This window comes from Atheta coriaria, unplaced genomic scaffold, assembly GCF_025399875.1.
Source record: "Atheta coriaria isolate IRGN ID8LTWV9N9 unplaced genomic scaffold, Caltech_Dcor_3.1 hic_scaffold_2_pilon, whole genome shotgun sequence".
Lineage (NCBI taxonomy): Eukaryota > Metazoa > Arthropoda > Insecta > Coleoptera > Staphylinidae > Dalotia > Dalotia coriaria.
The window spans coordinates 2,921,364-2,946,460 of NW_027045444.1; the positions used below are offsets into that span (position 1 = coordinate 2,921,364).

Here is a 25,097-nt window from a genome sequence, read left to right on the forward strand (position 1 = left end):
TTAAAATTGTTTTCCGCCATTTGCATTTATGAAAACACCGAGTATAAATAGGACATAACATTGAACATTTGATTATTAATGTTTTCAATATGTTTCCTTCCTCGTGGAAATTAATCTTCATAAGTTTTATTGCAGTTTTTATTAAATTTTCACAAAGTGCAAAAATACGTGCGTTATTATTTAATTATTTATTTATTCTGTATTTTTTTATTGTTAATTTTATTGTCATTTTAATTATTATTTTTTAGCTAATGAATTTATTCTGTGTCATCGTTCCTCGCCAGATTTTCAAAAGTGTTTTTCACCCGCGGTGGAAAATTCAATTCGCGCAGTGAGTGGTGGCTTGAAAGAACTGGGGATACCTGTTTTGGAACCGATGAAGGTGCCGAGTATATCTATCAATGGAAATGGGGGTTCTGTGGATTTATCTCAACATTACACGGATTGTGTTATAACGGGGCCTGTTAAGTCAACTTATTTGGAAATCGAGTAAGTTTTAGGTTAGGTTATAACCATTAAAATATGTTTTTCTATGAAATTGTTCATTTGGACAGAAAACAGAACGGGAATCTAGCCATTTAAAGCATTTTTCTCACTTTTACCGATTTTTCAAATGTGAATATCTCGGAAATTAAAAGCGACAGAGATGAACGGATTAGTAATTATTAATTCTCGTAGTATTATATACTTTAACGCCCAAAATGGACAACTTAAGAATAATTTAAAGCCTGTTTATGACAAAGAATGTTATTGCCGCACTGTAGTTAATTCCAGACGCCATTTTCTATCGCAAATAACCTAAAATACCAAGCTTCAAGAGCAATACACCAAAATTTAACATTTTTATGTATTAAATATTTAAAAGAGTTAATTTTTCAGGTTATTTTATCTAAATATTTAAACTTGTAACATATAACCTTTTTTTTCTGTTCAAGTTCATCTTTTACAAAAGATGATTGCCATGTGCATTTCAAAACCTACACGGACATAATGACAATGACAGCAAAATACCGCTTCGAAGGCAAAATGTTATTGTTTCAAATAAACGGACATGGCAACGCAAACCTAACTTCAGGTAACACTTTTTCTTTTCTTTTTTTGTTATGTAATTAATAAATATTTTATTAATTTTTTGCCATATTTCAGTTAATATGATAGCATGGCACAATGTAACTTGTGCATTCTACGAGAAAAATGGCAATGAATACATGAACATAACCAATTGGGTCGAAGATTACTCGCCGGATAAGATAATCTTCACTTTCGATAACCTAATCGACGGAAACGAAGAACTCAGCGCGCAAGTGCTGCAAGTAATGAACGATAATAACCACGAAGTGTTCGAAGCGTTGCGACATGATTACCAAAAGAGCTACGGTGCGATTTACTGGCAAATCGCCAATTCAGTTTTCAGTAAAATTCCATGGAAGGAACTTTTCTTAGAGTGAAACATATTGGGAAAATATTCAACGCGCACGTTTTTAGAGGTTATGTACGTTGTGTTAAACGAGGTATTTTGTTTAGTTGATTAAAAGTCAATCAGACCGAACTCAGTGTTAAATTATATCACAAAGTAAAGTTTCCGCAATTATTTAATGATATTTAATTGTTATTACCTTTATTTATGTGTTTTTAAGTGTTAAAACTGCAAATTAATGTTAGTAACAAACGATGACGATGTGACTAGTAAAACTTGTATCGGAATGGTATGCAACCCATCATACACCAAATGAACAATGTCCAAAAACAAAGAACAAAATTTCAGCGCGTATAAATTTAAGAGGTTATGTTCGATTTGATGAATGTGGTGATTTTTGTTTAGATGATTAAAAGTCAATCAGAACAGATTCAACGGAAAATTATATCGCAAATTAAAGTTCACGCAATTATTTAAAGATTTTTAATTGTTATTACCTTGATTCATGTGTTTTTAAGTGTTTAAACTGCAATTTATTACGTTAGTAACAAACGATGACGTGTGACTTGCTAAAACTTGTAATTGAATGGTACGCAACCCACCATACACCAAATGAACAACGTCCAAAAACAAAGAAACAAAATTTCAACGCGTACAATTTTAAGAGGTTATGTTCGATATGGTATGCCTAATGTTTTTTGTTTATATGATTAAAAGTCAATCAGACCGTACTCGGCGATAAATTATATCACAAATTAAAGTTTCCGCAATTATTTAATGATATTTAATTGTTATTACCTTCATTTATGTGTTTTTAAGTGTTAAAACTGCAAATTAATGTTAGTAACCTCCGGCGATGTAACTTGTAACTTGGCAAATTGGTTTGCAACCCAACATACACCAAACAAACAAGAAACAAACTTATAAAAACTAAACCGAGTGTTACAATAATATAAACATCAATTTAAATTATATAATCTCTTCTAAATTTAATATTTTATTAATAATTTGACTAAAAACTTCAAAAAATAGTAAACTTCACCGAAAACAAGTATAAAATGTTTAAATTTCACTAACAATTAACAACTATACCTCAAATTCGTCGATTTTAAGGTTATATCTTCGTTTCTTTTGCTTTTTTTTAAGTAAATACGTAAATATCAATATAAAGAGTACTAACATTTAGAAAAGTAACAAATATAAATGCACTTGCTGCTTATTGCATTAATTTTTACCATAGTTACCATGGTAACGAGTACATTTTATGTGATGACAGTTGGTTCTTGGCGGCCAGTGAATTCTTTAAGTTTGGAGACGTCCAGAGCCACTTGGACCAACGGTTTGAGCATTTCTTGGGCGTCAGCCGTGACGTTTGTTTGTTCGTAGGAATCAGCATAGAGGCGAATTGTGGCACCACTACTTCCGGTTCCGGAAAGGCGGAAAACTAGACGGGAACCATCCTCAAACATAATACGAAGACCCTGAGGAAGAAAAAATAAGAAAAACGTATTAAAAATACATAAAAACAACAAAAATCGTAAAAATAAAAAGTATTTTAGGTTTTTCATTGATTACAGCTAAACTAAACGAGAAAAAGTGATAAAAAATATATCAAATTAAAGATAATTTAATTATCTACCGATTTTGTTAAGTATTAACCGTAATTTCAATGTTTGTCATAGAAATAAATCAATTTTAGTGAAAATGCAATTTCTGTAAACGTAGGCAACCCAAATCACATAAAATTGTGTAACAATTACAAAATAAATATATTACACTCACCTGATTCCTTGTAACACTCTTATCAATAGGATCAACATAAGAAAAGTCATCCGTAAGCTTCACCTTGAAAGATTTCCCTTGAATATCAAAAGTTTTCCCAATAAGTTCACCACTGGCGATGATATTGTTCAAATGCGTCATCATTTTGTTAGCTGCTTCACTTTCAACCTCTTCGTAGTCATACCTAATGAAAATAACAAGTTTATAAATACATTAACATATTTTAAGGTTATGTTTACAAAGTTTTAATACCTTGTGAAGTAATTACGTCCATATTCCTTCCAGTGTTCCTCCAAAATCTGCTTAACGCCCATCTTTTTATGTTCGATGATAGACAACCAAGCTAACACCGCCCATACGCCATCCTTTTCACGTATATGATCCGAACCGGTACCGAAACTTTCTTCACCACAGAGTGATAACCTGCCAGCGTCCATTAAATTACCAAAGTATTTCCATCCGGTGGGTACGACAAACATTTCCTTCTTTAATTTTGCTGCAACTCTATTAATAAACACATAATATTTATAATTTAAGGTTGAATTATTTGAGGTTATATTTTTACCTGTCTACTGCAGCTCCTGTTGGCATGCTCCTTGCAAATCCATGCACGCCATGTTTACGGAAGTACGGAATGCATTGGAGGTTATTGGCAATGACAGCTAATGAATCACTGGGTGTTACGAAGAATGCTTGCGAGCCAATGATCATGTTACGATCACCGTCGCCGTCGAAAGCAGCGCCCAAGTCGTATTTGGTGTCTGCTTTCACTTTGTCGACGAGTTCCTTAGCGTAAGTGAGGTTGGGATCCGGGTGGATTTCACCGAAATTGTCGAGGGGGATAATGCGGGTTACTGCGTTTTGGTCGGCTTTCAATTCGTCGAGGAAGATTTTTTGCACGTATGGGCCAGTTACTACAACAAAAAAGTAAAAATAATTAATAAAATAATAAGTTTCTTGTGACGTGCTGTATATTGTGGAATAATGTTGGTGTATGGTGTGTTGCATATAGTGCGTTACCATGAGAGTAATATAAGTGAAGTATAACGGGGTATAAAGAGCGAATTAATGTTTCTGTGAAGTTTTTAATTAATAACTCAAGAACTAATAACGTTATTAGAATAATTTTGAGTGATTATGATTCGGAATTAAATTCTACGTTAACTGATATTTAAATTTTGTTTGTAACTATATTCTACAAAAAGTTATAGCGTAAAAAGTAAGATGTTTGAAAATTATAACAAAATCAACTTTGCGAGCTTATAACTTTTTATGCAATAAAGTTAAGTAATTAATATTTTCGTAGTTTTATAGAGAATTTAATCTAAAATAAAATTATTAAAGAATGAATATTCTATCTTTTTTAGTTTACGAGTTATAAACAAAAAACTTCACAAAAACACGCAGCGATAAATTTTTAGACCGCTTTCCATCACTTATACCTACAAACGGTCTAAACTGCTCGAAAATGTGTTTTTTTCTAATTATTTGTTAATAACTTTTAAACAAAACAAGATAAATTAAAAATTTGTTCACTAATCGGTTGCCAATTAAATTCTGGATTAAATCAACCAAAGAAATTGTAATTAACAATATTCTGTAAAAAGTTACAGACCAATAACTGCAATGTTTGATAATTTAAACAAACTCAACTTTAAATGTTTATAACTTTTGAAGTAATAACGTTATCGCAAAAATGTTTTCGTAGTTAAATGGAGAATTTAACACTAAATCAAATAGTAAAAGGAAAATACCTCTAACGTTTATAGTTTTCAAGTTATTAACAAATAAATGAAAAAATGCATAATTAAGAATAGTTCAGACCGCTTTCCCTCACATATATGACTTTGCCTATGCAAAACACGACAGAAACACGTTTTCTATCAGTTATTTATTAATAACAATTAAACCGTTAAAGTTAAACTATTAATTCTTTCACAGATAAATTCCTAATTAAATTCTGTATTGAATATATCAAATTAATTGTTTTGAACTGTTTTATAAACAAAGTTATAAACAAACAAACTTCAGTTTAGTAAATTTCAACACAAAAAACTTTGATTGCTTATAACTTTTAAACTAATAAACCTATCACTAAAATCTTTTAAGTATTCAATAAAGAATTTGACACCAAAACAAAATCTAAAAAAATAATTATCCTAACTTAAATAGTTTTCGAGTTATTAATAAAAAACCAACAAAAAACACAAAAACACATTAAAATCCACAAAAAAATAAATAAAACTCACCTCCATTCATCGAATCAATCAACACATTGAATCCCTTCCCATCCTGTCCTTTAATCAACGCCCGCAACTTATCAAAATCGAAAATCTCCTTCATTAAAACCACATAATCCTCCGCTGCGTCAATCACATCCACAGTAAACTCTCGATTATCAACCTTGAAACTCTGCTCTCCAATCTCTTGAAAGTCACAATCTAAATCCACGCATGTCTTATACTCAGCCAGAGTCTTAGTCTGCTCAAAAATAGCATTCGTAAAGGCATCCGGCGCTGGGCCGCCATTTTCCGTATTATATTTAATACCAAAATCATTATTAATACCGCCGGGGTTATGCGACGCAGTCAGTACAATCCCGCCAAGGACTTTATACTTCCTGATGAGATTAGACACAGCTGGTGTTGATAAAATGCCGCGTTTGCCAATAATTAACTTTCTTACCTTAATAAAACACAAAAAATCAATAAATTTATAATATTTTTATTAAAATGTGCAATGGGTAGATGAGTATTATGTGTTGGTTGATGTTAACTTACTCCATTGGCTGCTGTGATACGTATAATCATATTTATGGCTTGTTTCGAAAAGTATCGACCATCTCCTCCTACAATCAGCGTAGAGCCTTGTAAAGCCTCCCCAAGCACATTCAGAATGCTCTGAATGAAGTTCTCGGTGTAATGCTTCTGCATAAACACTTTCACCTTCTTTCTAAGACCAGAAGTGCCTGGTTTTTGGTCTGCGAAGGCAGTTGTAGGCACTTTTACACTTGTCAAGGTCATTTTCTTGCTTTTTCTGCAATAAATCACAGAAGAAATGATGTTAGACTGGTGTTATCTAATGTATGTAGAAATATGTTATCTATATATTTACCTAGTGTGTAGTTTTGGCGACTCACGCTGCGCGACTGATTTTGAAATGCGTTTTTGCTTGTTGAATGTTGGAGGAGTGATAAAGTGAATATAAAGTCAACGTATTTTTATGTCTGTTGCGTAGTTAAGAGCGAATGTGTGTTGGTTTCGGCTGGTTTAATTGCGCAGACTGTAAGGTTGCGTTTATCGCGACATCAAAGTGATTTCGAACGCGGCGAACGATTTTGGTTTATGAGAAACGTTACAAACTAAAAGATAAAAGTTTCTCAATGACAAAAGGACACGTACTAAATGCACTTGAAATTTTATTCGGTTTACTATAGGCAACCAAGTATATTCCAAAGTTAATTTTATTAAATTTAAACGCAAATTTATTTAAATTTTGATATTTTATATTTAATTAAAAAAAAATTAATTATAGAAGAGTTTTATATGTTTAGTTATTAACTTGTTTTTGTTATTTTAAAAATAATATATTTTTTACTTTTGATACTTTACTGTAGGCAACTTTTTATACAGGAATTTCAATTTTGTTTTCGTATCTTTTAAAACTTTAATTTGTTAATATATGACTTGTTATTGAATTAAATTAAACATAAAATTGAGTTATTTATGTGTAATTTAAATGTACAATATATTTTTTTATTGTTTATTGATTAAATTTAACTTACGTTGTTGGAAAATCCAAAGGAAATTCGCATTTAAAGGTTTTATCATCATTATTACCACTTTCAGCGTTGTTTTTTGTGTGTTGTAGCCATAATAAATTACATTTTGTAGCAGAGGTTCTTGCAAAACTAAATTTTTGTAAAAATTTGTATAAAATTGACATTTATCTGACGTTTGACAAATAATTTGTTTAAATTTATGATATGCAACCAAAAACACACAAAACACACCAATTTAAACAAAATAAATCAAAACTAAGTTTTAAACCGTTTAAATTAGTAATAACAATATAAATGATAAACATTTATACATAATAGATGTATAATTAATAATTGCAAATGATATTTGATAGTTTATTAAAGTAATTTCGGTGATTTGTGATTGATTTTTGCTTTTCGAGGCTCGAAACAAGCGCAAATTGAATTTTAACGTGTTTATGTGTGATTTGTCCGTTTTGTGAGCGTCGCGATGCATGAAATGACTCGAATGGGGAGTAAAGGGGTGGGTTGGACGCATCCCCGTTTGGCTTTGCGGCCAGGCGCGGGTTGTGAGCACGCTGGCTCGAATTGTCAGTCGCAGTCGGAAGCGCGACGCGCACCGCAAAAGATCTAAGCGTCGGGAAGCGCCAAAAAGCGGGAAAACAATCTAAATAACAAATAAAAATATCAACAATTTGAATAATAGTGACAATTGTTTCAAATTATCCAAGAATTATTAAAAAACACATTTATTCTAAGAAAATTCGAATCAATTTTCAAAAATCACTAAAAATTGAATAAACTTTGTTTTCACCAGTAAAAACTTTTATAAACTCTTGCAAATAACTTTAAAAGTAATAATACATAAGTGACAGTTGTTTATAATAAGTTTTTCTTGCAAAAAGCAACGAAATACGTAAATTTTGTATGTTTTTCCTCAAATTCTCAACAAAAATGAAGAAAACTTTGACTAAAACTTGATACAAATAAACTTTATGAACACATATTAGTTTATTAATACATTAACGAAGAATATTAATATTAAAATAGTGAAAATGTGGATTATTTGTGTGGTTATCACGTGCTTTCTGGCGGTTTTGCCGGGCAAAAGTGTTGGAATTCTGAACGGCGGTAAGTGAACTTTGATTGCTCATATCTATTATTCGTAAATGTTTATATGATCAAAATTAAAATCAAAATAAAGATAATTTAATTATTTATGCACATGAGTAATTTTGTTTGCGTTGAATTCATAGTTTAGCTGTTATTAAATTTTTAATAAAACATGTTTTTTGAAAGAACAAAAAATATAAGAAATCAAAGGTCAAATTAAATTGTTTATAACTTTAGTTTGGATAGAGATAATTTTACGAAATTTTTAGCATTTTAAAGGCAATATATTTAACTACCGATCCAAGTATATTTAGTGTTATTTTAATAACTAATTCATTGTTTATTTTCAATTTTTTGAATCTAATCAAATTTTTCTGAGAGTTTAATATGCATTGTTAAAATCATTATAACTTTTAAATTATTTATTGGATTTTATTGATCTTAAGCTTATCAGATAGACAATTTATTTGTCTATATATTGGTGTTAAACTATTTATAAACAAATTATTAATTTAGGTGTAATTTTATTTTTACTGAAACAAGTTTTTTTAAAAATAAAGAAAAAATACAAATGATAATTTAATTGTTAATAACTTTTTAATCGTTAAAGATATCTACTTGTAACAAAAACCGATTTATAGATAATTTATCAAAGTTTTACCAATAATTATTTCATATTTATATAATAATAATAGATACCGTTAATAACTATTTTCTCTAAACTTGTTTTAATTTCAAAATATAACTTTAAAAGCAAATAAATCAATACTGAGGGATGACACAAACTCATACGTACTTTTAATTTAAAGACAATTTAAATATCTATCAACTCCTAAAATACTAATACGTTATAACCAATACTTTATTAGTTATTTAAAATTAAAATAATTTAAATTAAAATTTTCTAAATTATAAAATTAACCTTGTCTCTGAAAATTGACTGACACTTCAATTGTTATCCTATGTAGTAAATTTAATTTCCTAGTCGTTAAATACGATGAGAGTGGCTCGGTGCCGGCGGTACTACTCGCGGCGGCCGCAGCGGCGGCCGCAGCGGCGGCTGTGGCGGCGGCAACGGAAGCGGCGGCGAAATTGTGCGCTCAGATACAGACGTCTCGTCTTCCGGCGATCCTTCCGACAGCTTTAATACTCTTTAATAGCTCTAAGTAGGCCAATCGTGCATTATTCCAGCATATTTTGACATTTCTCGTTGAACAAACGAAGCAAACTTGCGCACTTCGATAATTCGTATTGATTTGTTTATAAATGATGCGGGTATTGGTATTATTGATGTTTTTAGGCAATAACTTTCACTTAATTTAGTAAATATTGAGTAATAATGGGTTATGTAAGGTTAATAGAGGTATTAGAGGTTGTTTAGTGAGAAGTTGGTTGCATATATTACTTAGGGTATATACTGATTGTGCATTTGTTTATAAAAAGTTGAATAACGTCTAAACTAATAATGGTAAAAAAATGAAATAAAAACTATTTTATAGAGGCTTAAATTGTCTTTAAAATGATACTAATTTCAGTTTTATATGTTTTTTGATAAGAAAATTATCGCTGTTTAAAGTTTGAATTAAAAATAAAATTAAAAAATATGCAATATTTTACAAAACCTTAATTAATTCAGAAACTGTTTTATAGAAATAAACAAATTTTGGAACACTTATTGACATTTAAATTATCTGTGAAAAGATGTTTTGTTGAAAGTTCTAGCTATTTTTCAACAATAGTTATTGCACATTAAACTTGAACATAGAAAAGTCAGTAAACTGAAATGACAATCAAGTGTAATGTTTTAGAAAATCGCAAATAATTAAAAAACGGCATTTTTAAATAATTTGCAATTAAGTCCCGTAATAAACAAATAAATTCTCTATAAAATGAAACCAAATTAACCTTTATATCTTTTTGGTACAAAAGTTATTGCAAAACAAAATCCCAACACCAAATTCAACAAACTTTTCGAAATATTTTATAAAATATCAAATATCTCAAAAACGATAAATCCTATAATAACGAAATTTTCCACACTTATAAACAATAAAATTACCTCCTAAACGACACCTTAGTGACTCTCCCACCCCTTCCCAATAAAAAGTTATCACACTAAAAACAAACACAACAACATTCTCAAGTTTCTTTTCCGTCGCCGTGATTTAGTATAGTTGTCACGTTGTCAACCCAATATACACGCTGATGTATGTTTTGCCATCCCCTCGCGTACACTCGAATTTGTCTCGCGTGCCGCCTCCGAGCGGAAGCAAAACATCCCCGAGGATCAACAACGTCGGCGCGTAAGTTTCCAACTTTTAAGTTTGCAAGCTCACCTCAGCGCTCACACGAGCTTGCAGCTTGTAGCAACTTGTTGCGTCGCCTTGCTGACACCCTTAGACGTCCCTAGAGTGCCCTTCACTGGGTAGACAGGCTAGGGTCGCAAGTGGGATGCATATTCTTACTTTTTATTGCTTGTTCTTGCATAATAAACAAGTAAAAGAAGAAGTTAGGGAAAAAAATTGAAATGTTTTAGAAAATATGAAATAAATTTTGAATGGATTAAGGGATGAAAATGAAACTTTGTGTATATATTAAGAGTTAAATTATCTATCTAATTGTGTTTGATTGGGATTTGTAGGTCTTATCAATAAAAAGTTACAGGGTGTTGAAGTTGAAGTAACAAAAAGTTGGATACTTTTGTTGTTGTTGTAGAAAAATTGTTATAAATATATAACTACTAAATATTTTTGAATCAAATATATTTGTATTTGTAGCCAGTTAAATTATCTTTAATTTGATTTTCAGTTGATAGCTCTGTCTGTTTTTAAACAAAAGTTATTGATAACTAAATTTTATAAAAAAAAGTTTGTCAAAAATTATGCATTACGCAAGTTAATTTAATATAACTTTTTAAATATTTATCCAAAATCAACCAAATTCACACATCAAATAGCATATTAAATTATCTTTCATTTGATGTATAAATAATTATTCTACCTTACTTATGTTCATCATTATCAACACTTGAACTTTAGGTTTCAAAAATTCTCAAAAAAATCATTTATATAACTTCAAACCCTGATAACTCAAAAACTAATTACAATAATTAAACCATTTTTTACCATTACATAAACAATTTATCTCTTAATAACTTCATAAAATTTTATCCCAATCTAATAATAAGTTTAAAAGTTATAACAAATTTTATTAAAAAAAGACATAAAATACTCACCATAATCTTCTTACTTGTACATTTGGTTGCGTATCAAATATAATACTCCCCAACTTTTATTCCGATGTCATCTCTTGTGTTTTGTTTGTGGTCGTCTGAATCGCCCGGAGAATGTTTGCCATGTTTGCCTAACCAAGCGGAAGATCTGATCAGCCATTCGGAACCGATTCCAAATCCAACTCCACCAGCAAAACACAGCCAGCTATATACTTCCCAAATGGCATAGAATGCGCGAGAGTGAGAAATGCAATTCCGCCATTGTACAAATTGCACAATTGCGGCTTTGTGCTATCGTGCTTCGTGTCTCCTATCTCGGCATCGTCCTGAATGCTGAATCCTGCACATTCCACGTCCACTTACACTGAAACACCAAAATACAAACACTTTTTATTGCATTTCATTGCATTTCATCTTAACTTACTTCCAACTTGTTATTTTCCTGTGTATTGGGTTGCCTATCTCAATCAGAATCAGAATCAGACTCTTGAATTAGTCAACTTCATTAATTTAATGCCTTCGGCGATAAGATCTTGATTCTTTTCCCATGTTCTGTTTATCCAGATGTCTATTAAGTCAGTCTGGAAGCAATTCGCTGATATTCCAACCTATTAACTTGTCATCTGATAAAGACGAGATAATATATGAAAATCTACGTAAACAAGACATAAACCCATTGTACTCACATGATTCGATGTCTCCAAGGACAATTCAACTTGACCAAACATTGTTTGACGTAAACGCACACGATGCACAGAATGCTTTGTCCTGTGACAAACAGAATAGGTGACTGTTTGTTGCACGAAGTTCGAGGTTGTAACCTTGTAGAGTTTGTGTGAATACCTAGGCAACCAGTTTAACGTTCGAGCGCTGCGTAATCGGATAAAACCCATTACAATCGAACCGAATGCGAACGGACCGGAATCAACAAGGGTTGTGAGGGCTAGTGGGGTAAAGGGAGTCACGCGGGGCCGGAAAACAGGAAGCGACGAGCGGCAAACAATGTAATTAGTCCGGCGGTGCTACGATTTGAAACTGTTTGTTCAGCGTTTAGTATGCGATTCTTTTATATTTTGTGTATGGTAGGCAACTAAGTGTACAGATTTTTATAGGAAATAACTTTTTAGATTTTTAGAAACTTTAAACATTAATAACTATTTATTGATAATAGCTACAGTAAATTTCTAAACGGTAATTTGTAGACAATTTAACGCACTATTACGGTGCATAAATTCATAAACTTTTATAGTAGCAATAAATAGTTATTCAAGTTTTTCTAAACTCTTGCAATTTTAAGAATATGAAAATTGTTGCAACCTTCAAAACACTGTAACTTTTTATATAAACAATATATCAACACCAAATAAAAACAATTCTATAAATAATTTAATTCTTTATATTAGCACAAAATTTCATTATTCTATCTTTAATACTTTATGAGTTATTATACTTTTTCTAAGAAAAACAAACTTTTTTCTTAAAATTACATTTTGACAGTTTTCTTTGATTAATTTCCCCCCCAAACAGAATTCTAACTATATTTCCCCATGAACAGTACCATTTGGTACCATTATACACCTAATGCACAAATTTTCTAATATTAAATAACCGCGTGTTGAGTTTTTTAAGGGTTGAAATCACCCTTTTGAGAAAATAACAAAAAACACATCAAACTGGAGTAAAACACAACCGGAAATAGCAAATTAGCAGTTTGCGTGACGCCCACGTTTAAGTTTCCACGCGCACGATTAACCCCAACCCTCAACCCTTACGTCCCGACCGTTTTTCTTGTCATCAATTGATGGAATAAATTGATGCATGACGTGCAGAGTACGAACAAATAAAACAAACAAATGTTACGTTTACTTTTCTATTGTTTGTTTATTATTTGCGCCTTTTGTTTATTTTGTTCTTTAGTTGTTCGGGAATGGTGTGTTTGGATGCTTTTGTAGGTACATCTTTGTGTTGTCTACCTATGTTTTTGTTTATCTAGTCGCAGTTCGTTTGCGCTTTTGTTTCGCGTAATGAGAGTAATAAATCTTGGCGGCGGGCCGTGAAATATGGGATTATGGCGTGTTTGCGTTTAATATTACCGCTAGCATAAGCTGCGGATTAAGGTATTATCAAGTAACAGGGTGTATAAAGAAAATTAACAAAATTGTGGAGATTTGATTTAATTTCGAGAAAATTGTTTATAACTTTGGTAATAATTATCAGAATTTGATGAATTAAACAGTAAATGAAAGATTGGTTTATTGTTTATTGATATGGTTAAAATTATTTGTTTATCTTTTGTGGTTTGTTGATAATAAGTAAATGTTTAATGAAAAACATGAATTTTGTTTAAAAATTTCGTCTTTAATTTTAACTAACAAAAAATGGTATAAAAAAATTGTTTATGGAAAAATTGTTTAAACAAAAGTTATAGATAATTTAATTATCTATAAGTTGGTTTTTTAATTTTGTTTGTAGCTTATATAGTTTTGTTTCAATTGTGATTTTAATGTTTTTATTCCAAAAAAATCATAATTTTTATAAACTGTTACAAAAGTAGCAATAACTTCTGTAATTATTAATCAATTTAAATAAAATTAATATCAAATTAAAGATGATTTAATAGAGTATCGATTCCTTTTTTTACTTTATGTTTTTCTTTAATTATTTGTTGATATAACGCAAAATAAACAAATTAAACACACAAAAATAATGAAAAAATCAAAAAAAATTAATTACAACTTTAACCAACAAAAACTTATAGAAAAAACGTGTTTACACAAAAAATATTTAAACAAAAGTTATAGATAATTTAATTGTCTACAAGCCTATATCTTAATATTCAACATACCATGTGTTTTTAATTCTTTACAAGCATAAAACACCCCCAAAAACAAATAAAACCTAATTTTCTCTCTAAACTCAATTAAACGCAGTTAAAAATCTGAATTTAATTTTTTAACGAGTTTACAACACGATAATTATACCTCTATACTTTCATCTACAATATAAACATGTGTCCGGGTGTGATTATAACGTTTTACAACCGTTGATTATCAAGTTTAATCGCCCAACGTCTAAATTCTAAGCAATTGCGCTCCGCCCGCGTTGTAATTGCGTGTAAACGCGCGTGAATGTGTTGCAATGTGTGTAAATGTTGACATCGCGTGTTTACGAACTGTTCCATCGAACATTTCAACGTTTTTACACTTGTAGACTGCATGGGCGCACCCTTCATGGGCTAATGACGCGTGAAACACGACATGTGACAGACTGACGGCCAAGAGGGCAGTCAAGCACTTAATAAGCAAGCTTAATGCGCGCATTATGTCCGAAGCGTAATGGCATATTGTTTTATAGATTGTTTCCGTACCGGTTTGTGTCATTTTACAAGGGAATACAAACAAATATTAAGAGAAACCGGAAAATAGGAGGAATAATGAATTTGATTGGAAAATGTTGTGTGTAGGTTAGGATAATTAAGATATTGTTAATATTTTTTTAGCAAAAGATAGATAATTAAATTTGGAAGAAGATTTGTTTAAATAATTTTTTGATATTGTTATTATTTATATTAGTTTTTTGTTGTCAAAATTAAACAATATTTTTTAATGTGAAAAATGATATTTTATTTTTAAATCATTATTATGGCTAAAGTAATTAATCAATTTGGGTTAAACAAAATTTATAGGGTAGTAGAATAGTGTAGAATTTATTTGGTATATAATTTGTTTATATTTATTGTTTACAAAGTCCATTTATTTAACTTTAAAACTTTAAAGTTTTAAAAATAAAATTTTTTGCGTTTTTGCAATAAAAATCAATTTCTTAACAACAAAAACAAACTAAATTGAAAACCAAATAGTTTATTGTATAGATAATTAAATTGTTAATAATTTTTGTTAAAATTAATTTTTGATATTGTTATTATTTATATTACTTTTTGTTGATTAAAGTACAACATTGCTTTTTGGATGTTAAAATGTTGTTTTATTATTTAAATCGGTATTACAAACAAATTAATTGGTAAATATTAATAAATCAAACTGGAAATGATAGCCAATTAACGCAGAATTAATTTGGTATATAAATAATTACTATACAATTATTATAAATACGTTTAAATTGCATTTTAAATTAATAATTTTTTTATTTTCTATTTTTATGTATTTTTAAGCTTTTTAAGCTAAAAAAGTTTATTTCTGGTTAAATTAAGCAATAATTAACCATATATCAATAATAATTAGGTAATAACATTACATTTGCATTCATGTGATGACGTGTTTTGAGCTTCCGGTCGCCATTACTCCATTTTCCCCTCAAATTTCGCATACAACGCGTGCCAACATTCAAAATGTGCATTTCCATTGCCAAATTATCGAAATTCCAACAAAATGTACCCTTCTACAACTCCCCATTTCTTCCCCCTTGGCAAGATATGTAAAGTGAGGTTAGGAATGCCAAACTTCCAGAAACACTCTAATGAAATAAAACGAAACTCAGCTATCAATAAAACATTGCGGAAAACGCATAAAAACGGTATTAAATTGTTAACGATTGCATGTTGTCTGCATGCATAACAGGTCACAGCCAGGAGGGTATAATATACAAGCTGGATATTGTATTTTGTAGTTTCGGTTGTGGTTTTTGGTTTGGCAGGAGTTTAATGCGAGTGGTGCAGTGTTCAGAGTGTTCAATTTTGATGCTGGTTCGGGTCGTAAAAAGCGCATGCATGCACAAAACGATGAATAATTCCGTAAATATTTGCCATCGGGGAAAAATCAAAATGGAAAACATTCACAATGAAATTCTATGTTTGATTTTATTTGGTTTGTGTGATGGAATTTTATTAATTGTTGTAAAATTTATATTAAAATTTAAAATTGGATTTTTGATAGGGAAATAATGAAATTCTTTGGTAAAATGAAAATAATTAATGTTTTAGTAATGATATTGAATATTAAATATATTGTGATGAAAATAGGATTAATTGTGGTTAATTTAACATTTAGTTTATGTTTTTATCTCTATTAGTTTATAAATAATTTAGGTTTAAAGTTGAGTAAATTAAAATTTATAAAAAGATTGAGAAAATACGATATGTTAATTTTAAACTTAAATTATTTATAAACTATTTATTGTAAACAAATTTAAAAAATATTTGTCGGAATAACATTAAATTGTCTTCTGATGTATGTTTAAACAAATAATTTATCAATATTAGTTCAGTCATAATTAATTCCTAAACTTTTTTTGCACAAATCTTAAAAATTAAAAATATTTCTTTGATTTTTAAGCTCTTGTAACTTTTTAAACAATAAATATTTATCAACAAAACAAAATCCACAAAATAGACAATTTAATTTTCTATTATATCCTTTTTATTTCATTAAAATATCGTAATTACTTTACTCTTAATTTGAAATTAAACTTAAACTGACAAAAAACTGAAATTTCTAAATATACAATATACAATGTGTTTAATCTTAAATGAAAGCAATAAATACGTCACTAAAACACTTAACCATTTGGTAAATTAAATAAGTACGTGTATAGCGATTAAATTTTATTAATACTGGTACAATTAACGTAATTCCTAAGTTAATTACTCAATTTTCCTGCATTCTTCGATACTATCACAAGCAAACAACTGTTTAGACATACTCCCACGCGTCCATGTCTCAATGTCAGCTGTCATTAATTGACGGATGCGTTTCATACCATTTCTGAAGAGATCTTCAGTTTGTGCGTACATTTGACACTGTTGGATGCAATCACGATATTTTGCATATAAAATTTTACTAAAAAGAGAGAAAAAAACTTAAAAATTACAAAATATTTAAGAAAAAGTTGTGTGTGGGCTAGGATAATAGAGATATTATTAATATTTCTTCATTAGAAGATAGATAAATAAATTTGGAATCAGATTTGAATTCAGATTAAATTTTTGATATTGTTATTATTTATATTAGATTTTTGATGGTAAAATTAAACATTATTTTTTGATGTGATAAAATGTAACTTTATCTTCAAATCATAATTACAGTTATAATAATTTGTCAATTTATATTATACAAAATTTATATGATAGTAAATTAGTGTAAAATTTATATGGTATATAATTTGTTTATATTTATTGTTTATAAAGGTAATTTATTTAACTTTAAAAACTTTAAAATTTCAAAAATCAAAATTTTTTTTTTTAATAAATGTCAATTTTTAATAACAAAAATAATAATGTATGAGTAGTGTGTCATACCTGTTTGCCCAAATGTCGTCACCTGCCACTACTACTTCATTTGTTATAGTATTCACTGGAAATAGTTGTTCCTCAATTTTTTTCATGAATAAATCAAAGTGTGAGCCTCTGGAATCATCCTCACAAGTAGCCAACGGCCATTTTGTTATTTCGTCATCTTGCTTAACACATGGTTCTACCGAACAGAAAATAGACACAATGTTTATGCTAATTAAAAGCACAAAAAATAAATTTTTAAGCAAAATCATTGTTTCAACTGTTATAACTAAACTGGTATGACCAAAAACAAATGAAATTAATTATGATATCATCATTGATAAGAAATATAAGATAAGATAAAAGAGATATGATAAAATTAGAATATGTTGATATAATGAGTGTTCCAGTATTTGACATTAATAACAAAGTAGAATTTTATATTGATTAAAATGAAATTGTTTTTGTTTCTGCCGATAAGTTTGATAAAAATATTTAAAATTAAATTATTTTTTATATGAATACAAAGAAATAAATTGTTTATAAATTGTTAAAAACCAAAATAATTTATCTTTAGTAATTTAGAAGTAATTCTCAGTCAAAATTATAGTTAGTTCAATTGCTTGTAACTTTTAAACTAATAATAATATTCAAATATTTTAAAAACAAATTTATAGGCAATTTTATATACTTTAGCAATTATTATTTTCACGTTTGTATCTTAAGCTTAAACAAACAAAGTTATTACAAAAATGACAAAAACATAAATTAAAATAATTTGTAATGTTTAACAATTAATATCTTTATAAATAACTATTACAAATATTAATTCTTTAAGCGGAAAACATTTATAATTTAACAAACTATAAGCTCCAATTTAAATAAACAATTTATCTTTGATAGTTTTTGCGTAATGTAGATTTTAATCATAATAATCATAATAAATCACTTTTTTAATTTTTTATTGAAAACAATTATTATTAATAAGAATTATATAATAAAATGAAACTGATATATAATGAAATGAAACTATATTAATACAGTAAATATTCAGTCATTAACTTTTATTTATTTTTTCTTTCAGGCACAGTTTACGGAGGTGGCGCCATCATCGACAGCGGAGTGACAGGCGGGGGCGGAGTCTCCGCACCGAGATTCATCTCCAGAGGCAATACTTTCCGCGCTGTGGCTGGTGACAGTGTTACACTGCCTTGCGAAGTCCAAAATCTTGGTGAGTCACTTACACTTTAATTTTTATCTTTTCTTTTAATTTTTTAACATTATTGACATTTTTGACATTTATGACACTTCTGACACTTTTGACACTTTTGACAGTTCAATATAAATCGTAAAAATAAAATATAAATTATCTATACTACGTCCATATTCTCTTTCTTTTTTGTTCTTGTGTTTGGAAACTTAACGAAAAGCTTATTCCGTCAAAAATTTATTTTTCCCCCTCGCGCCTGAAAAATAAACTTAGGGGTGGGTTGCAAAGTTCATCGCGAATTGCGATTCTTAACGCTACATTAGCCACGTCCGAATCATCGGAAAATCTTCAATCGTTCCTTTGTTTTTTTTTTCTCTTTTATTCTTGATTATTTGTCCTTGCTACCCTTAACTTTTCCATCCCTGCGTTTTGTGAAAGTTTTGTTTTTATCGCTTTTATCGCTTTTGTCGTCTTCATTTTCATTTTAATCTAAAATAAAACTTTTTCATTAGTCATCCCTATTTATTTCACTCAATAGGCAATATTTCTTTATTAATTATTATTATTATTTTATGTGGATCATTAAACACTCTGTATGTTAGGGCGTGCGCTGAGGTTTTAATGACAGGCGAGTTGATAACATCTTTAAGGCATGTTTGAGCGGCTTAGATGCATTGCAATACGTTGCATTATGCAGGGGTAATAATAGAGATGAGTATCTACCCTCTTAGCAAACACCTAACGTATTAACCCTGGCAAGGGGTTAAGAATAAGGGTGTGTTTGGGTTTTTGTTGTGTGAAAAAAGTGATTTATGATGGAAAAATCAAGATTTTGCAAAAACCATCAAAGATAAATTGTTTATTTAAACTGGAGCTTATAGTTTATTAAACTGTTATTATTTATTACTAGAGAGTTGATATTTGTGGTTATTATAAAGATATTAATTGTTAAACATTAAATTTTTTTCAAAATTTTGTTTTTGCTATTTTGGTAATAATTTTGTTTATTTATAAGATACAAACATGAAATTAACAATAATTGGAGAATATAGAATTGTCTATAAATTGGTTTTTAAAATATTTCAAAATTATTATTAGTTTAAAAGTTACAAGCAATTGAAATTGACTTTTATAAAAAAGTTTTGTTTTAAAGTAGTTTTACACTTTTAATAAATATTTTTTGTCACAAAATTAACAATTACACAAAAAATAAAAAAGATATTTCAATTATCAAAAATACAAATTATAGATAAATAAATTATCTATTAGACACACTTTAAACTTTGTTTCTAACTTAATTATTTACTAAGTTATTGTTTTTTAAACATGAAAAATATTTTTAACTATTTTTTTAATTTTTCTAAATTATATTTTACTTTTTTTATTATAACTCTTGAAATATAATAAACACAATAACGATTTCAACATAAATTATAGTCAATAAAATTCTCTACAACACACAGTCTGCTCCAATAAAATATCTAATTCCGTTTAGCAATAAAACTGCTTTGAATATGAATAACAATATAAATATCAATATTTTAACATTTTTATTATTTTGTGGTTTTAAATGATTAATCCTTAGCTTAAAATTGGGTTTTCCCGCATCTCTCGAGGGAGGTAAATATCCGGATGCGTGGCGTATATACGAGGGGCGTTTATGCGAACGTGTGCTCGGCGGCAGCGGCAACGGCCGTGGCGCTCGTCTTCACCGCGCGCCTGCGGGGGTGTGAGGCGAATTTGCATGCAAATTAAAAGCGGGCATGACCGCTCTCTGCGGCGGCCTCATCCCACTATCATCTCATCCCTCCCCGCTGGTTCCAGTGTGCGCCAGAGGGATGAACGAAGCAGAGCTTTAAAGCAAACTCGAGTCGCGCCAACTCAAATCTGAACTTTACAATACGATGCGATGCGATGCTCTGATGGGGTTGTGTCGGAGGGGTGCGCAGGGGGAAAAAGTGAGATAACGGTGGGTCGAAACCGAAACCGAAAACGGAGAGCAAACGGAAAGTTTTTTGATGATTCAGGGAGTAGTTTTAGGAGGTTGGTTTTTGTTGCTGGATGTTGGGATGTTGGGTTAAGGGGATAATTAGATCAAAGTTTATATAGCGATAAGTATTATAATAAATAAGATAAGTTGTTTTTGTTTGAAGCTTATTATTAATAATATTATTGTCTATTGTTTGATTGATTTTTATAAAAATATATTAATTAATAAATAAGTATTTTATCTTTTAGATTTCTATTTTAACTATCCTATCATATAGAAAATAGTCCGTAGATTACGATGTTGCGATCAGATCCTAATTATCTCTTTTAGTTTACGAGATATTCGCGATTGAAAAAAATGGTCAAAAATTGAAAAATGTCACTTTTTAGCACTTTTAGTCGCGTTTTTCGACCTTTTACTGTTGGAAGTATCATTATTTTATATTTTAATCTGATAGAGAATTTTCCAATCTTTCATAATCAGCAATTCGTTGGTAGCTATCGCTTTTAGTTTAAGAGATATTTATTATCAAAAATCGTCGAAAAAAAGTATCAAGCACCCCCCCTTGGCAATTTTTTCTTAAGAATGAAAATTTCATCTCTCAGATTTCCGTTTTATCTAGTCTATCTTATAGATAATAGTCCGCAGAATAGTGTCTGCGATTTGTAGCTATTTATTTCTTTTAGTTTACGAGATATTCGCATTTGAAAAAAATCGTCAAAAATTGAAAAATGTCACTTTTTAGCACTTTTAGTCGCGTTTTTCGACCTTTTACTGTTGGAAGTATAATTATTTTATATTTTTATCTGATAGAGAATTTTCCAATCTTTTATAATCAGCAATTCGTTGGTAGCTATCGCTTTTAGTTTAAGAGATATTTATTATCAAAAATCGTCGAAAAAAAGTATCAAGCACCCCCCCTTGGCAATTTTTTCTTAAGTTGTAAAATTTTATCTCTCAGATTTCCGTTTTAACTATCCTATCTTATAGAAAATAGTCCGTAGATTAAGATGCTGCGATCAGATCTTAATTATCTCTTTTAGTTTCCGAGATATTCGCGTTTGAAAAAAATGGGCAAAAATTGAAAAATGTCACTTTTTAGCACTTTTAGGCGCGTTTTTCGACCTTTTACTATTGGAAATATAATTATTTTATATTTTTATCTGATAGAGAATTTCCCAATCTATCATAATCAGTAATTCGTTGCTTGCTATCGATTATAGTTAAAGAGATATAAATTTTCAAAAATTGACCAAAAAAAGTATCAAGCACCCCCCCTTGGCAATTTTTTCTTAAGATGTAAAATTTTATCTCTCAGATTTCCGTTTTAGCTATTCTATCTTATAGAAAATAGTCCGTAGATTAAGACGCTGCGATAAGATCTTAATTATCTCTTTTAGTTTACGAGATATTCGCGATTGAAGAAAATCATCAAAAATTGCAAAATGTCACTTTTTAGCACTTTTAGTGGTGTTTTTTGACCTTTTGCTGAGGCAAATATATTTATTTTATATTTTTATCTGACAGAGAATTTTCCAGTCTTTCATAATCAGCGATTCGTTGGTTGCTATCGCTTTTAGTTTAAGGGATATTAATTATCAAAAATCGTCGAAAAAAAGTATCAAGCACCCCCCCTTGGCAATTTTTTCTTAAGTTGTAAAATTTTATCTCTCAGATTTCCATTTTAACTATCCTATCTTATAAAGAATAATCCGTAGATTAAGACGCTGCGATCAGATCTTAATTATCTCTTTTAGTTTCCGAGATATTCGAGTTTGAATAAAATGGACAAAAATTGAAAAATGTCACTTTTTAGCACTTTTAGTCGCGTTTTTTGACCTATTACCTCATTAAATTATAGTACTTTTAAATCTTTCTATTATGAATTAAAATTTAATATTTTCCTAATAGATAAACTATAAAATGATCTACCATTATCTGCAAACAACACCAACCTAACCTAAATACTCTAAAAGTTATCCTTAAACAAAATAACAACTTTAAACAAAAACTATCCTATCCTCTCCTCTACTATGTTGCCATTCCAATGTCTTCATCACACTCATGCCAAACATGATCAAAACAGATAACTAAAAGCACCCAGCGTAAAATGAAAAACGTCCAGGCCTAGATCCAAGCCTCCACCTCATTGTTGCGTCCATAAAGTACAGAATATGAATGAAGTACTCATCCCTGCCTCCTCCTTCCACCACATATACTCGTATATGCTATGCTCTGGTAAAGATTCGTGCTATGCGATATATGCCATTGTGCTTGGGTTCACGGTGGAAGCAAGGCAGTGCGATAATAGAGATCGGCGTGCCGATAACCACAACGTGGGGTGGGCACCACTGGGACGCTCTGCGGGTAGGCGCGGAGCCCTTCGAGTTGTTTGACACGCTTCGTTTCTTTCGCTTCACGGCCACGCGCTCTTGTTTACCACGGTCTCATTAACGACAACTTTCATCTACGCATCTGGATTATTGCGGGTAATGCTAACGTGGAAAACTTTGAGGTAGATGGTGGAATACGAGTACGAGAAACATCAATATGAGTAAAGAGAAAAAGAGGTTTTGTAATTGAAGGTGAAGTTTGATTGTTTATAACTTTTGAATGGGTAAGGTTAGGATGTTGGGGTTGAAAGGAAATTATAGATAATTTTATTGTTTATATGTGTGGTTAATATTTATGTTGTGGTGCTAACAGTTTTAGAGTAATTAGGAAAATGGTAAGAAATGTTTTTTTGAATTATAAAATTTATGATTAAGTTTTGATTGTTAATAATTTTTAAAGTTTTATAGATAAGTTATTCTGGTTTTCATTAGTGTATAGATAATTTAATTGTTTATATGTGTGGTAAATATTTTTAAAATAATGTTGATAGTTTTTGAGTTATAATGAAAAATACGTGAGAATGTTTGAAATTTTTGACTTTTACAAATTATAAATTTGAAATTTTCACTTTAATTGACAATAACTTTAAAAGTTTTTAGGTTAGAATGTTCTACTTTTTAGTAATTTGAAGATAATTTAATTGTTTATACCTATGGTGAATATTATTATTATGCAAATAATACTTTTTGAGTTATAAACAAAATGGCGATATACCAACATCAATTTTTTCATTTTTCATTTCTAATTTTTCCAAAAGAATTTTAATTAATCCAATTTCACCTATTATAAATTAATAATAATTAAGTATAGATTGTCAATTAATAGTTGCTGTTTATTTATTTATCAGTAAATTAATCAAAAGTCAATATTAGAACAGTTATTCATGATTTATCCAAAGAAAGAAGCGATGAAACGGTAGACACCGGCAATACCACGATCCAAAAAGTACACTAAATATGTAAGAATGCCCATATCACCCATGAGAAGCTGGAAGATGCCAACTGGAATAAGGAATACAATAGCACGGATGCCCCAGAAGACGTTCTGAATAAAGTTGACTACGATTTTTCCTGGCGTCCAAACTAAATCTCCCTCGGTGTTTTCTTGTTCTGCAAGGACCACAGTCGCTGCTAGGGCTAAAGTTGCGAAAAGAATCAGGAATTTTGCCTTAAACAATAAAAATTAAAAGAATTAAAAACAAAAACAAAATATTTATTTTAGAATTTATAAATATTTACCATTATTGTGTTGTAAGTGTTTTACTTTTGACTTTACAGCAAAAGGACGAGTAGAATAGAGTTAATGTAGATCAGTGTAGGGTTTTTATACCCTAAACTAATGTTATGTATATGACGTCATGATATTTATGTATATTATGAGCATAGACAAATTAAACTGAAAGCAAATGCAAGGTTAAGTCGTAATCACTATTTAATCGGATATTCAGTTATTGTTTGTGGAATAAATTTGCAAGTTTTAAAATATATGCCATTAGAATAATTATTTGTTTAAAAAGTAAAACAACAATACATATCATTAATATTATTAAATGTTTTACGTAAATTGGTAGTGATAAAATACCACAAACTGCAATATTCTAACAAAAAAAAATTGGGGTTATTTAGAAGTAAAAGTGACTTATTTCATTAATTTTGTTATAACAACAAAACCAGTAAAGGTATTAATTCTAAATTTGGTACCGTGATTAACAAATAAATTTTTTACAATTTGTAAAAAAAGTAATATTGCAAGTGTAGTAGGTTAATTGTTATTGCACTTTAAAGTTGAATTTTATTTTTTATATTTTAGTTAAACAGTAATTTGTTTTATTTTTTAATTTATTTATTAATAACAATTAAACCTATAGTAGTATTGGCCACAAATTTAGTACAGAGATTAACGATTAAATTGTTTATAATTTTCAATTAAGAGTAATATTCTAGGTATAATAGTTTAGTTATTATTGCATT

The 25,097-nt window shown here is 29.5% G+C and overlaps 3 protein-coding genes and 3 long non-coding RNA genes across 6 annotated transcripts in view; 2 read left to right on the forward strand and 4 right to left on the reverse strand.

The window, feature by feature from the left end:
• Positions 1-27: 27 nt before the first annotated feature.
• Positions 28-1,889, forward strand: LOC135800004 (uncharacterized). The gene is made up of 4 exons (XM_065313160.1): positions 28-168; positions 249-489; positions 936-1,075; positions 1,147-1,889. The coding sequence occupies exons 1-4, from the start codon at positions 90-92 to the stop codon at positions 1,446-1,448; spliced, it is 762 nt and encodes a 253-aa protein (XP_065169232.1). The 5' UTR covers positions 28-89; the 3' UTR covers positions 1,449-1,889.
• Positions 1,890-2,398: 509 nt separating this feature from the next.
• Positions 2,399-6,576, reverse strand: Pgm1 (phosphoglucose mutase 1). Its single transcript, XM_065313159.1, has 7 exons — positions 6,314-6,576; positions 5,980-6,235; positions 5,449-5,884; positions 3,765-4,113; positions 3,452-3,703; positions 3,200-3,383; positions 2,399-2,898 (listed from the first exon to the last, which is right to left on the reverse strand). Exons 2-7 carry the CDS (start codon positions 6,220-6,222, stop codon positions 2,680-2,682), a joined length of 1,683 nt encoding a protein of 560 aa, XP_065169231.1. The 5' UTR covers positions 6,223-6,235; positions 6,314-6,576; the 3' UTR covers positions 2,399-2,679.
• A 971-nt stretch (positions 6,577-7,547) lies between these two features.
• The window catches only part of LOC135802730 (lachesin-like), a 33,204-nt gene continuing 15,654 nt past the window's right edge, over positions 7,548-25,097 (forward strand). Inside the window, exons 1-2 of the mRNA XM_065316356.1 lie at positions 7,548-8,090; positions 18,618-18,764. Of these exons, the coding sequence (XP_065172428.1) occupies positions 8,015-8,090; positions 18,618-18,764 (223 nt within the window). The 5' untranslated portion in view covers positions 7,548-8,014. The remainder of the gene's footprint in view (positions 8,091-18,617; positions 18,765-25,097) is intronic.
• On the reverse strand, positions 9,490-12,106 carry LOC135800091 (uncharacterized). Its single transcript, XR_010550099.1, has 4 exons — positions 11,991-12,106; positions 11,729-11,927; positions 11,308-11,668; positions 9,490-10,552 (listed from the first exon to the last, which is right to left on the reverse strand). It is a non-coding gene; the product is annotated as an uncharacterized lncRNA (long non-coding RNA).
• Positions 16,852-17,832, reverse strand: LOC135800671 (uncharacterized). The gene is made up of 2 exons (XR_010550210.1): positions 17,558-17,832; positions 16,852-17,099 (listed from the first exon to the last, which is right to left on the reverse strand). It is a non-coding gene; the product is annotated as an uncharacterized lncRNA (long non-coding RNA).
• Positions 23,939-24,509, reverse strand: LOC135802737 (uncharacterized). The gene is made up of 2 exons (XR_010550612.1): positions 24,366-24,509; positions 23,939-24,294 (listed from the first exon to the last, which is right to left on the reverse strand). It is a non-coding gene; the product is annotated as an uncharacterized lncRNA (long non-coding RNA).